Source organism: Ctenocephalides felis, unplaced genomic scaffold (genome assembly GCF_003426905.1).
Source record: "Ctenocephalides felis isolate EL2017-DRISC unplaced genomic scaffold, ASM342690v1 CF-g0.4_SCAFFOLD_01170, whole genome shotgun sequence".
Taxonomy (NCBI): Eukaryota; Metazoa; Arthropoda; class Insecta; order Siphonaptera; family Pulicidae; genus Ctenocephalides; species Ctenocephalides felis.
In genome coordinates, this window is record NW_020537324.1 from 61277669 (window position 1) to 61292923 (window position 15255).

Genomic DNA, 15255 nt, shown 5'->3' on the forward strand with positions numbered 1-15255 from the left:
CGTATTATAAAATCCGTTTTCCATGTCTTTATTAATAATTTTTCTTTTAACTCCTCGTCCTTTGCTCCTTTCTTTAATTACTTTTTGTAATCTTATCTTGAGGTGGCACTTTTTACTACTATATGTAATTTATTCTCCTAAGCTATATTGGAACTATCATATCTACTATAATGTTGTAAACCATTTTAAAATAGAAATAATTATGGTTTTATCTATCTATATATATATATATATATATATATATATATATTTTAACTGTTATATCGTAGCTATCAATTGGAAGTATCTTACCAAAATCGAAGAAATAAATGCTCATAGTTACGAATTAATAAATTGACATTATTCATCAAGTTGCTGCAGGTAAATTGTGTGTAGGTTTTTAAAAGGTTCAAAAACACTCCAAAATATAAAAAACTTCATAAGGCGTTTCTTCATAAACATAGATTAACACCTCCAAAAGTTTATAATACACGCCCAAAATTTGTGTGTGTGTGTATCAGAAAAGTATTTTTCAAAAATAAAGATTGATAAATTAGAAATGATGGATTTCAAATTAGATTTGAAAATGTTCTCAAACTAATATCTTTTGATTATATTCACTTTCTATAAAAAACTTTATTTTATGTATAAGAAAAATAATAAAAGAATTATTACTTTTAACATGTCTACTTTGTTTAAGATATTAAATACATACAAATGTTTATTACCCATAATGAGTACTTTTTATTGCCGGCTGTATACTTTGCTAATACTAATTTCATCAGCTACTACACAAACTTTAGCACATGTTAAACCAATTAGCACAGCTTGACGAAAAATTTCTTTATGAATTGGATTCAATGTATGGTAAAAATCAATTACATGTTGTATTACTCTTGGTTCTAAAGAATTAGGCAAACCTTTGGTTGAATTTTCAAAAATTTTTAATATAATGGGCTCAGTTGAAATACTTTCACTGCCAATGATAGTCTTATAAAACCTGTTGAAAAAAAGATTGATCTCAATACTTTTATCCACTACATTTCATGGTTGTGTAATATTAAGTTGTATGCATATAAAATATCACCTGGCTACCAGCATATTTCGCATGAAGTAAACACTGTGATTCGTACTTTCTTCAACAAAGTTATATAATAAACTATCTGTATTCTCTTGTATATTTTGATTATGATTAATATTTTGCTCCATTTGTTTTCTATTTGCTAAAATTGCACTTAGCATAGATATTAGCTGGATTCGATCATTCCTAACATAATTTGTACTGGCGGTGGTAGGATTCACATTATTTTGCAGTGCTTCAAAAATATAAATGTCTCCTTCAGGAATTAATCGTGCAATACTTAAGGCCTAATGGAATAAATAAATGAATTACAATTAAAATAATTTAGTGATATATATATATAGCATGAGCATATATCAAATACCAATTGTAAAAGTTGACTGAAGCCCGTTCGTTTATTTTCTTGCTTGTAATCATAAAGATTACAACTTTTAACAGTAATAAATGAATCAGCTAAAATATTTATAACAGACCAACTAACAGCATTCAAACTCACATGAATTGATACAATATTTGAAACTTTCTACAAAAAACAAAATAATACATATACAAATATAAAGACTTATAATTATTTAAATAATAGAAATAATACTTTTCGAATATTTTCATCAAGAGGTGGTGTAAGAAAACCCAAATTTCTTTTTTTGCCTTTCACAACTTTTTCAGTTGGTTTTTTATTGTCTCTCTCATCTAATACACTCTTATAAAACTTATCTAGTACTTTTATTCCAAAACCATCTACTTCCAATGGCGTTTCAAGATTATTAAACTTTCCTTTTCTGTTACGGTATTGCTCTAACTTTTTGAGTCTAACTTTAGTGATAGAATATCTGTAATATAAAAAATGATAGTAACTAAGCCAATTTATTAACATGTATAATTTAATTACCGTGATAAATCATCAATGGACTTCTCATTTAAAATATTCAATATATAATTTTGATCGGTATCGCTGTAACCACTGAGCGTATTGTGCTGACTACTTGAAGGAAGAGTACAGAGTGCTCTGGTATTTTTAATTTGAATTTGCCATAACAGCTATAATATATCATACACTTAAATTAATAATAAAGTTTAAAAAATTGATTAGATTTTACTTGTATTGAACAAAATTCTAACCTTGCTTGTTCTGATGAAACAATTTGTATATGATTGAATCATCTTTTATGATACGTGGTCTAACTTGAGACCATTTGTTAAAAATACTTATAAATATAAATCGTTTCCATTTATTTTTAATTATGGACTTTGAAAAGAAAATTAACCTTAAAAAATCAGATGTCAATTTTCAATAAACAAACCTCATTTACGCAATATATCAAAAACATAGAGTTGGTAGCATCTCCGAACAAATGTCGGTATGTTGGTAGTTTGTAGAAGTTATTTCTGATCATTTGTTCCCATCCCGCTTTTCAAACATATGATTCCTCTATGGCTTTCGAGAAATATTCTTATTCTTGAGTGTCCTTGACGTCAAATTTTTTATTTATTTATCTGTCGTTTTAAACCAATTAATATTTGTCACTTATGAGTCATATTTGATTACTTGATTGCATAGTGACTGTCATTACTTAATAGCATACAAGTGATTTTTCTAGCTCATATTCCGTAGTTATAAAATTCTGTTAGTTGAATTTGTTACTATTTGTTTGCTTTTGCGATTTCTATTTGAATTAACTGTACATAAGTGAGCTGAATAATGTCTCTCAATACTGCACACGCCAATGATGGCGTATTGATACATACTGGAGAATAGTAAGCAGCAACAAATCAAATAATCATACTATTGTGCAATTAATGACTAATATTTTTCTTCAGTATTCTCATCTTCAGTGATAGTGTCACTCTTCAGTTTGACGGACAACCTGGTGCTGAATTTTTGGGAAAGAAAGTTGGCCGTTTATATCTAACCACTCATCGGATGATTTTTAATAATAAATCATCTAATGATCGATTGCAGTCATTTAGTTTTCCATTTATCACCTTGTCTCAGGTAAAGTAATATAACTAAAATTATTGACACAACAGCAATATTGTAAATTAACAAATACCATTGTTAATTATTAATGGTTCTCTTTTTTTTACTTGCATTAAGATAAGTTAAGTCTAATACCCGAGTAAAAAAATTCATGAACAAGTAATAATATAGTAAACATATGGTTTGTGTTATTATCATAGGTTGAGCTTGAGCAGCCTATGTTTGGAGCAAATTATTTAAAAGGAAAGGTTACCGCACAGCCAAATGGCAATTTTACTGGCACAGCAGCATTTAAGCTTCAATTTAAATCTGGTGGGTGTATTGAATTTGGGCAAGCAATGTTACGTGCAGCACAATTAGGTATGCTCAAACTATTATCCAATGCATTATCCTATTAACAGCAATTTTTAAATAAAATTATTTTTTATTCAGCAACTCGCAATGCTCAAAATACCGCCCCACCACCATATACTCCACCTACCGGACCCTGGTATGCAGCTCCTCCACCAGCATATCAACCATCTCCTCAAGGTTATTATGGATGGATGCCCCCAACTGATGTGAGTAAATAGAATAATGCATACTCATTTATATCTAAAAAATGTATACAAAATTTATAGTTTAGTATTGAAGAATATTTTGTGAAAAATAATTATAATAAACTTCTATGGTGACAGCAATTCCCAAATGCACCACCACCAAATTCAGTATTCATGAGTGACAACCCGCCTCCATATCCTGGACTAGTCCCTAATGGAGGCTACAATCAAGGACCTAGTGCTCCTGGAGCACCACCAATGTATCCTCAGCTGAATCAGTATGGAAATCCAGCAAATTATCCCACACCGAATGGTGCGCAAGGATGGAGCAATCCTACAGCTCCTGCAAGTATGTTACCAGCAAATATATAAAATAAAGTCCCAACATGTTTGATCGTAATCCTATAATTATGTGGAAAAGAATTTCTTATAAAATTTAAATTAATCATTATTTTTTGCAATTCATATTAGAATCATTTTAGAATATTAGAACTCTTTAACAAGTATGCAATAATTATTTACAATTTAAATATGTGCCACAAAAATTGCAAGAATAATATACATAGTACATTTTGAGGAAATAATAAAATAGAAGAACTTACCATCTTGACTTTGTGTCATTTTTTTCTTATAAATTTTTCTTAAACTTATAAATCTGATTCCTTTGGCTTTAACAAGGTTGTTAATATTATTTCTTTAACATCAATTTGATTAATGTTTGTACACTCCAAATTTATATTATTAATAGTTTAAAAATTTAGATTCTAAAGCAGCAGAGGCAGCTCAGAGTGCTTATTATGATCCTAATCAACCCCAAACGGCTTATGTTCCTCCACCATCATATTATGTGAGTAAAAGTTAATTATGTAATAGTAATTTTAATACCTATAATATACAACCAAACAAAATTTATGCAAAAATTTTATATGTGCATTAGGAGCAGCCTCCAAGCTACCAGAACGCTACTAAGAAAAAAGATGATTAAAATAATCCAAAGAAAATAATGCTACTGTTGTAACTTTGTCACACTGCATATGCCTTTTTGAGATCACATATTAGAACTGCTAGATATTAAATATAATATATAAAATATATAAATGTGCATGATCATCATTTGACTAAAAATCATTCCTATTAGAGAAATAATTTATTTAAATTGGGGCTGGACTTCATTACTGTGATTTTAAATATGATTGGAAATTTCTTTGAGGGATATATAATTAAGTCAAATGTCTTGCGAATGAACTAAAGTTTTAATTTTTAATGTTTAGCGACGCAAAAAACTCAGTGACAATAAATAGTTCAAAATTTTGTTATTTCATGTATCACAAAAAGCTCCAATACAATATGCTTATATAATTTTATAGAAAAAAATGTTTTAAATATATATATTTTAAATTGGAAGAGTAGATAAAAATTCATTTGTATTCTTATTCAGTATTTTATGTATATTATTGTTTCAAAACTATGTATCTATAAAATATATAAATATATATTATATTATGCAATATAAATTTGTACTTATTTTATGATTCTACAAATTGTTTTCATTTTAGCACCAAAACTAATTACCTTAAATCATTTCTAAACATCAGGTATTATAATCCTTTCCAACTTAATGTTTGATACTTAATTGTGCCATCGATATCTTGTGATGCGTACACTGCAACTTTTTTTACACTAACTGCTAATCTTCCATTAATAACTATATCTGCCATACTATGTTGAACATTTAAAGAAGAAACCACTGAAACTATATGTGAGGCATGAAACAGCACAGGATCACCTAAAAATCATATAAGTATAATTATAATATATATTGAAATCAGATCATATATATTAACATCATAAATGTTAAGATGATAAATTTATAAACTACAATTGTGCAAGTTATAAAATTACCAGGATATAAAAGAAAATCTCCTCCAAATTTTTCTCCATCCGTTATGTAGTATCCTTTATGCCATAAATCTTCATATATTTTTGCTTTCAACACAGAATAATTTTGAAGTTTTTCAACTGGAATATCCTCCTCATCTAACAAATAGTTCAATTTATACCAACTCCTTACACAACGGATTATAAATCATTATGTAACCTGTTTCCAAAGGGTGCTCTGAGAATATTTCAACCAATGTATGTTGCCTTTGTGCAGGTACTATTTTACTAATTTCTGCTTGTATTAAATCATCTTTACTTAAATGCTGCTCTAAAATATGTACTATTTTAGTAATACTAAATGTATTAGGATTAAGTCAAATTGAAAATAAAATTTGCATTATATAATTTGTAATTTAAGTATTTATATGCAGCATAAAGTAATCTGATTATATTTAAATATAATAATGTTTATTAATACCATTTCCATCATCCCTATCAGCTAATTGCTTTTTTCTTTTTCCTTCGACAATCTTGTCAACAGTTGATTTAATTTCATTTTCACGTAATTGTTTTAAGAGTGTAACTTGTTCTTGATATAACTTTTCATTAAGTTCTTGAAATGCATGCTGTTCACTTTCACTTGGAGCAATATCTAAACCTTTACGTCTAATTAATCTAGCTATACCCTTATTGACAAGTAACAATACTTCTTCAGGTAATAGAGCTAGAGGTAAGCCTAGAAATTAATAGTCAAATTAAAATATGCTGTCATTATGGACAAATGGAAGACTTACCTAATATTGACTCTTGTCTCGGTGATGAAGCAACTGTACCTCTTAAATTACCAACAATTCGATATTCTTGCCGTAATTTTAGCCAATCTCGCGAATTCCAAACATAAGCCACTCCATCGTTAAAATATAATTTCATTGCACCAAAATTCAATAAAGGAATATGTGAAAACAAAAAGTAAACTCTCAGTCGATCGCAGAAATTGGCAGAAATAATATAATTTTATATATATAGATTTTGCTTCAGAAGAAAATGCTTTTTTTAATGCAAAGAAAGGAAAACTTGTATACTATATTATAATATAACATATAATTAATATATTATACCATTATACTGCTCAGGCACCTTACTGGAGAGCGGTTTATTTGACATTTCATAAAAACAACTGTCAGGTATGAAGTTACCATTCAAACAACGAACTAACTGTCAATGCTGCCAATATTGTGCAAATCACCGGATGATTTTTGAATTTATATTTTTATATTTTTGCTTATGTTAAAATATTCAGACGTCATTTAACTAATATTAAAACGCGCGTAATTTTATTCAATATATAAAAGAAATTAATACAACTCTCATTTAATTTGATGAAATTGCTGATATATGTATGAAACATATAAGTTTATGTGAACAAAATGTAGGATATATCCTATATTTTGTTCACATAATATCATTAAACTCTTTATTTTTATATAAACTCTTTATATATATATATATATATATATATAATGAAAAATATTTTAAAGTACTATTATATAATTTATAAACCTTTAGTTATCAAACATCAAATTACGGGGTATTCTAATATTGTCTAGGCATCAAATATTACTATGTTTTGGCTGCGGTGTATTTGAATAAAAATTCGAAGATTGAACTGATTTAAAAATACAACTAAAACTATAGTTTTGTTATTTAAATTCATGCAATAATTTGTAAGCATACTTTATAAAGCAAAATATATTGAGCAAAAGGCGTCAAAAAAATTAAATTTTTAATTATTCATATTTGCAAAGTCATGGATATATATCCATGATTTTTCACTCAAATCAAACATACACATTTTTCTTTCAAGAGTAGATGTTCTAAGTCTTAAATATTTCTAAACTCTAAATTAACTCCATATAATTATATAAATATAGTGTATAGTATTATCAAAATAAATAAATTTATCAGTATTTATTTATTCCATTTATTGATAAATCGAAAAATTAATTTTGTAACTATAGAAAAAAGTTTCAATTTTCAAAAATATTTTAGTCCATTTGCATCAATTCATCCATATGACATCAAAATGGCGTGAATTTAATTCATATCACATCAAAATGGCGTGTGAATTTAATCATCGTCCTTTCAATTGAATAATATTTTACCAAATACTACATATAATTCTCTATACCATAGTTTGTGTTAATTGAATATCTTCTAATTACCATAATTACCTTTTATAATTTTGTATAACAGCATCACCTCATTTCCTATTGCACTTGCACTTTTTTCAATTTTTTTTTATTTATGTCACGAATTTTGCACAAAAAAATAAGATGTCGACAACAGGTTAATCTTGTTACTATATTATCTATGTTGACTAAACTCATGTCCATCTGTTCGAGTTGTTTAACCATAATCCATAAAGCCTAAAATGAAAAACTTCGGCATGAAAAATGAAAAATCCTTTCAAAAAACCTTTGTTAAGATGTCAAATAACGATATTTTCCAGTTTTTATCTTTTTATTTTGGTTAGAATATAAAATTACAAAACTATAAAACCACTGGGTTTTGAACAAACACTATTGTCAACAATTCAACCAAACTAGATTAGTTAAGGAAAAGGACATATATACACAAATTACACATAACACATAACACAACACATAATCTATTTAATTTACTTATTTATTAGTTGTATTAGAATTTTTTTTAGTTACATGTGCAGGAGAGCAGCTCTCGCTTCGGCGATTCATGGCCTCGCACTCGCAATCGCTATTGTCTGAAGAACTTCGATCCATAATATATAAATACTTATGATAAGCTCTAGAGCAGTTCTTCGCCTTTTTAAATGACCTGGTAATCTTCTTCATTTGAGGAATGTCCTCAAAGTCAGTAGACAAATTACTTGGGGATGATATACCAGACTCGGATGACACCGTGCTGCTGGTCGTCGGACATGATTCGTCAGATAATAATCGATTCCGATTACGTTTCACACCAGAACAAGATGGCAACGTCAAACTTTTAGCGATCAAACTTGCTTTATCTTCGTTAAAGTTCGGCAAATTCAATGTCGGCACAGCCCCGTTCTTCAATTTTCGCGTGAAGGATTTGTAGTCGTCCATGCGGAAATGGTTCGTGCAGATCGAATACCTCTTATTTAGTTCTTCAACAGGATAAGTCTCAAGTTGAGGATTATCCACCAACTGCCTCCACAATTCTGCTCGCTCTATATTTGTAGGAAAACGATGCACTAGAATGTGCGTATGCAGATAGGAAAAACATTCAGGAACACAACACTTTTTCGCCATTGTCAAAATTTTCAATTCAACAATCACTAATGTCAAGTCAAATTTGTCACACGTCAATCAGATTTCTAAAGACCGTTAGTCATTTATTTTTCTGGTTCCACCATATCTCGTTCAGCGCATAAGATGATTAGGCGCTGAACAATCAGGATATGCGTCCAAAGTAAAAGTACCAATAAAAAGTCAATGTAATGTCAAAAATTAGATACATGTCGCAAAATCCAACCAGAAAAATTAAAAAAAAAGATAAAATATGTTCACAAATTAAGTTTTAACGTTTTCTAAAGAATCAAATAATTTGTATTTCATTTTTGAATAACGCGGGTCCCAAAAACGCAAGTAAAAATAATACTGTCCGAGTGTGTAGTCAAAATGTCCCGTAAAAACAGTAGGAAACAAAAATTCATGTCCGTTGAACGTTTCTTACCTTTTCGTTTTTCCTTACAACTTTATGCGTGAATTGAATTGAAAAAATTACGAAATTTTGTATTAGATATTTTTTATATTTTTCGAAATTTAATTTTAGATGTCTTTTGTTTTTTTTTATTACTGAAAACTTGAAAAAAAAACAAGCGAAAATTCGAGCCACGTGAAGTTCGTTCGTTATTTTTCAAAATGTCGGCGATTAATTTTTTAGTTTTGCAATTCGAATAAACTCACTGTTAGAAAAATGCATGAAATTTCAAAACAAATAATATAAAATCCAAATGTTATATTTGAATTAAATAATATTTTGTTTTGGCAAATAATACTATGACATATTGCATATATACGCAGTAAGATTATAGATGATATCCATGCAAAGATAAAACGAAGAAATAGGGAAATGAATTCACAATTTTTTTGAATATAATGGTAAACATCTACAGCTCAACATATTTTAAAACATAATTTGTGAACACTTTGATTTGTAGGTAGTACAATGTCTAGTTATTCTATTTAATGTTATTAAGTATTATTTAAAGTTAATTATTTCAATTTCGAATTATTTTTATCCATATATATTCATTTTGGCCAATTAAAATATATTAAATAGAATTAAATAAAAAACAGTTTTTATTCTAACCAAATATTTTATTTGACCAATAAGATAAAATGTAAGATATAAATATTCTAATGATGGAAGATTTAAATGTTGCATAATACTTGAATTTTGCATGTATAAAGCACGTAATAAATTTCTATATACGTTACTTATAAAAAAGTTATATATCATAGATTTAATCATCACATAATATTTGTTGTCACAATACATTTTATACTGAATTAGGCACTAATATGCATCTTTGTATAGAAAGAATAATTTAAAAGTTTATTATGTATATAAATAAAAGTTACTAAAATTCACTAACATTTTGATATAAAAACAATAAATGGAATTACAAGCAATTTATCACTAAGTGAAAGTGTAAGAATTAAATACACTTATCACTGTTGATTTATACTAGAAATAGATACAAGTGAAGTAGCTGTAGAAACATTATCCAGTAATGTTCGAGCTTCGGTTAAGTCCAACATTTTGGGGATTGGTTCAGCTTCTCTTTGAATAATACTATCATTTTGTTCCATACTTATAGTTAATAATTCATCACTAGTCTTAGATTCTTTCGTTTCAAGTAAAAATACACTTTCCTAAAAATGTAAAATTTATTTTATTTATAAAAAAAAAGAAAAAGAAGCAAAATAATGCCTATGTTTAAATATCATTACTATCTATTTGATCTTTCCTTTAGCAATTTAAATTATATATGGATACAAACATGATAAATTTGTATTTATTTACACATATGTAATGCGTGATGACTTCTTGTTAAATAATTTAATCTTTGTTTGTGCTATAATATAATTCCTGCTTACCTTCACGGTTTTGTGATTATTTAAATCAATTACTATATATTACTATAATATAATTCCTGCTTACCTTTACAGTTTTGTTGATATTTAAATCAAGCATATCATATATAACAGCATGAAGACCAAGTTTCTTCAAATATTGAATAGTTTCCTTATTATTATTTTCTTCTCCCCAACAAAAAATAACTAAGCCGGCATCTGTTGCTAAACTTATCTAAAATAATATGTTTATTATTAGCATGTGTCATAAACTATGGTTTGAAACATTTATTGAAATGTACCTGAGAGGAATCACGTAATAAGTCTTCAGTATTAACAACTATTCCTAAAATATCTTGGCAAACGGCATGTTGAACTGCCATTTCAATATTAATACAGCGGACATCATGATAAGGAGGATATCTGTAATAAAAAATTCATTAGATAAATAATAATAATTTATCAAACTATAATAATTTTATGCGAGTGTAATAAATATTAGTCTTAACTATGTGCAATGATCATGACATAAAATATAATATTTTATGTCGATATGTTTGGAACATTAAATATTGTTCTATAAACCTAGTCTTTCTATTTGATGTATCACCTTAGAAGTATTTGTTCATATTTATTATATAAAAATAGAGACTCACTTTTCACTCATTCCTTGTGTAAGGAACATCACAGGATACAAATTTTGTTTCAAACGTATCATAGTACAAATATCGGGATGGAAGCATGAGAACACAATACGCCTCTCACCAGCATTTTTGAGAACAACTTCAAGAATCTACATTTGAAAAAATAATAGAATTCAGATCACTACAGATGATTACTATAAATATCATTAATTGCATATATAAATTGCTTCTTACCTTATCTACATACATATTCATATCAAATGGATTATACAGCTCATACGAGCCATCTTTGAGTCTCATTGTCCATTTAATTTCTACATTAAAACCTACATTTGTGTCAATAACATTTAAGACTTCAGATAATTGTGGGAAAGGTTGATGTTCTTCTAAATCTTCATCGAAAAACCTCTGTTCATTTTCCCTTCCTTCGACTACATGATAAACCTAAATTAAAGAAAGGTATAGATAAGAATGAAGTGCAAAGTAATAGCGCAAAGTTTTGTAAATATACTTTTAGTTTTTGCAATTGCTCAAGTGTTAATTCTTTAACAGGTAGTTCAAGCATTTCACTATATTCATAATATTTTTTCTTTCTCATTGATACGCAGACTTGGAAGTCATGGTAAATGATTGGAACGTAATCCTTGCTGAGCTGGACGTCAAATTCGACCATGTCAGCTCCATGGGCTGCTGCAGATTTCATAGAGGCTATGGTGTTCTCTCGAACGGATCCACCATTCTTATCACGGAAGGAGGTTCCCAGACCCCTGTGACCCACATCTAGGCCTATAATAGTAAATAAGTAAGCATTGGAAAATAGTCATCTAGGAAATGATTAAAATCTGAACATAGACAATAAAGAAAAGAGTGCGCGTAAGGTTCACACGCGATTGAAGTAAAACTTATTTGCTACTAAACAAGATTGCATTTAAGTAAAAATAAATACATCATATAACCATTTGAAATAATGTGTAATAGTAATATGGTAACACTCGTGATGCACACATTTGTTAGAGTCAACCATTATACACATTAATATAATGATAAATTATATATTTATAATAGCATTAAAAATATGTATAATATTTAAAAACAATAATGTAATTAAAGTCATACTTCAAATATGACATGATCGGTTTGTCATTGTAATTAGCATTTAGGACTTGGACCTTTATAAGAAAAATGAAGTAATTGCTGATTAATACATTCTATAATATTTGTTCCCACAGTGGATTATGTAAAACAACGCCTAAAGAAATATTGTTTTAGCAACTTCACTCATCATGTAATTATGTTTGAAGAACTTCATGTAATTAAAATTAACATATATTCATTGACGGCTTACTTTTTCGCTGGCGATATAATCTCATTCTTTGAACAGCTGTAATACTTGTCTATCCTTAAAAATATTTTCCTTTTTAATAACTTCAAAGGTTTATAGAAACTTCGAATAACATAGAAATCATTTCTAATCAAAAAACTTACGTTTAGTACACGGCACAAATGATTAATTTGTTTTATTATTTTCAAGGAATAGGGTAAAATATTCAGGTACTTTTCATTGAATCAAGATTTGTACTACAATGAAACTTTAAAATGTTTATTTATCTATGCCGATTTCCTTGTTGATAACGGTACGCATACAACGTTCATGCCGGTACGCATACAACGACAGATCTCTATTCACATACACGACGACTAATCACAATCGACCCGTATTGAAATGATTTCATGTAGAGCGAATGACGTACAGTTCGGGCGTAACGCTATTTCCGTTGCATTTGTACGGATTTACACGGATAATCGCGCCTAAAGAAGTTTTACTTAAAAAATAACATTGCAAACTATCAATTGTATTTTCAAATTAAAATCTTCAGTTACTCTACAAATATATTTTCTCTAGAATTTCTCTAGAATCTAGAGTTTTTATGATACTAGTACTAATGATGGTTTAACTTACCAGTCCATGCAGAAGTCCAATGCTTGGCATAGGAAACAGCAAAATTGCATTTGTAATTCTGCATAGGTTTCACAACTAAATACTCTATATACATTAATCCAATTGGACGGTTTTTAATCGCGCAAGTTATTGGCACTTCTATGTTTCCAATGGAATTTTTGAGCTGGCCGGGCATTATGTAGTGATATCCAAGATGCTGCGGAGGTTCTCCGGTCTTGGCCTATACAGGGAAAACCAATTTATAAAACATTTGCACCATTGACGAGAGGCAAAAATTTTTATATCGAATGAAAAATATATGTAATAAAAAATTTACGCAAATAATAGTTTGCGCGTCAAACTTGCTGTGTCATCTCTCTGACCGGAACGGTTCTGCGATCATTTTTTGCACTTAACTGTTTTTTGTTGCTTAAGATGAGCATGTTTACATATGCCAATTAGGATTGAAATATTTTAATTCAATAAATAAAATTATTTATAATATATTGATCCGCTATCATCCGCACAGAAAACATGTAAAACTGTTAGTATCTAAAGATCGTTAAGTACAATGTGTTCTATCAGAAATGTTAACCTGTAAAGCTTGTTTTTAGTTTCACATCGACCTTAAAGCTGAATGTACTGTAATTCCACACCATTGCATACTTGGCAAAATGAAAAAAATCAACATGGTATTAACAAAAATTAAACTTTAAGCTCAACAAATTATGTTACTCAAATATTATGAATTTAATGTGTTGATTACAATAAAATTTACAATATTACAATATTCAATGAAAGTCTTCATCTAAATACTTTCTAGCAAAGTTATCAAGTTGAATCCAATGAATATGCTGATCCAAAAAAAAAATAGCAACCATGAATAAAGTTCCAGCAAAACTTTGATTATTGAACAATTTCAAAATGCCCAATCAATCCCATAGAATGAGATTATTTTACAAAAAAATCTTTATGAGACATATTGCACATCACTATATGCATGTGATGATGGTCAATAATTATATTAATTTTTAATTAAAGAATCAATGATGTAACTATATCATGCTTGACAAAATCCAACGTATTAGGAAGACTTCATGAGCAGACTGGGATGCATAAGCAAACACCAATGAAAAGTGATATATGAAACGAATTGGACTTCATTTTCTTTAGATGCTATAACACAAATATTGCCCAAAAATATTGCTTAAGTCTTTTATGAACATGAAAAATGTTTATTTATTGGACAATATGTTTTGCCGTATGTCTTATATGTAATCTGTTTGGATATATGCGCCAAAAACATAACTGACTTCAATCAAATTTGTACCACAGTTTTTAAACCAAACAGATCAAAATAAATCAGAATTTAAATTTGGAAAAAGTTTGCGTGATTTATTATTTCACTGATTATTCAATTTACCTTTTGCTACATTATTTATTTCTATATACACCAGTGTATAGAAGAATTATATAATGACTTTTTTAAAAATCCCATCTGAAATCAAATGCGTGAAATCGAACAATCCGAATATAAGTAACTGGTCATGATGTGAAGATTGTGACTTAAAAAATGATTAATAAAATATCGAATGCTTGATAGAACACAATCACACTGAAAGAGGACCTAAAGTTCATATTAACACAAATTTTTATTGATGCCATTTAAAGAAATGCACCAACACTGAATTTAACGAAGCTCTCCGACTCTGAAGCGCCGTCTCGTTCATCGGCTGTTAAAACCTGCCAAAAAAGAAATTCAGAACTTTAAAATTAATTTGTTTCTGACACAGCATACGAAATTATGTATTGGAATTGCAAATACTACAAACACTCAGTTGGTATATTTTTATGCCGTAATAACTAGTAATTTGATATGTCAGTGTTTCCCAACCCGTACAAATTCCCAAAATACGATCATATGTCTTAAAAGTACTATTGTCAGCAAAGAGTTACGTCAGCAGACTAATGCTTACTAACTGCTTGACATAAGCTTATTTCAGTTTCAGAAAAACATATAGCAAATTCGGCGTTCTCAAATTCGGTTTTTCAAGTTCATTGATATCCATAATA

General features: G+C 28.6%; 4 protein-coding genes across 5 annotated transcripts in view; 1 reads left to right on the plus strand and 3 right to left on the minus strand.

The window, feature by feature from the left end:
- Positions 1-723: 723 nt before the first annotated feature.
- LOC113367476 lies at positions 724-2352 on the minus strand. The gene is made up of 6 exons (XM_026609082.1): positions 2180-2352; positions 1950-2098; positions 1653-1890; positions 1425-1583; positions 1067-1347; positions 724-979 (listed from the first exon to the last, which is right to left on the minus strand). Exons 1-6 carry the CDS (start codon positions 2219-2221, stop codon positions 724-726), a joined length of 1125 nt encoding a protein of 374 aa, XP_026464867.1. The 5' UTR covers positions 2222-2352.
- Positions 2353-2592: 240 nt separating this feature from the next.
- LOC113366325 (WW domain-binding protein 2) lies at positions 2593-4979 on the plus strand. Of its 2 annotated transcripts, XM_026607914.1 has the most exons (7): positions 2595-2815; positions 2879-3053; positions 3239-3398; positions 3471-3598; positions 3716-3926; positions 4339-4424; positions 4515-4979. In XM_026607914.1, the coding sequence occupies exons 1-7, from the start codon at positions 2760-2762 to the stop codon at positions 4560-4562; spliced, it is 864 nt and encodes a 287-aa protein (XP_026463699.1). In that variant the 5' UTR covers positions 2595-2759; the 3' UTR covers positions 4563-4979. The 2 variants fall into 2 exon arrangements, with proteins under 2 accessions (XP_026463700.1, XP_026463699.1); XM_026607915.1 differs by lacking the exon at positions 4515-4979 and having other exon boundaries at positions 2593-2815; positions 4326-4424.
- Positions 4980-5172: 193 nt separating this feature from the next.
- On the minus strand, positions 5173-6548 carry LOC113367948 (tRNA-splicing endonuclease subunit Sen34). Its single transcript, XM_026609517.1, has 5 exons — positions 6253-6548; positions 5937-6194; positions 5676-5786; positions 5480-5614; positions 5173-5363 (listed from the first exon to the last, which is right to left on the minus strand). Exons 1-5 carry the CDS (start codon positions 6386-6388, stop codon positions 5176-5178), a joined length of 828 nt encoding a protein of 275 aa, XP_026465302.1. The 5' UTR covers positions 6389-6548; the 3' UTR covers positions 5173-5175.
- Positions 6549-10015: 3467 nt separating this feature from the next.
- The window catches only part of LOC113366746 (glycerophosphocholine phosphodiesterase GPCPD1-like), a 32082-nt gene continuing 26842 nt past the window's right edge, over positions 10016-15255 (minus strand). The window contains exons 4-10 of the mRNA XM_026608404.1: positions 13204-13423; positions 11755-12029; positions 11478-11687; positions 11256-11392; positions 10902-11022; positions 10688-10834; positions 10016-10398 (exon numbers count right to left, since the gene is read on the minus strand). Of these exons, the coding sequence (XP_026464189.1) occupies positions 10195-10398; positions 10688-10834; positions 10902-11022; positions 11256-11392; positions 11478-11687; positions 11755-12029; positions 13204-13423 (1314 nt within the window). The 3' untranslated portion in view covers positions 10016-10194. The remainder of the gene's footprint in view (positions 10399-10687; positions 10835-10901; positions 11023-11255; positions 11393-11477; positions 11688-11754; positions 12030-13203; positions 13424-15255) is intronic.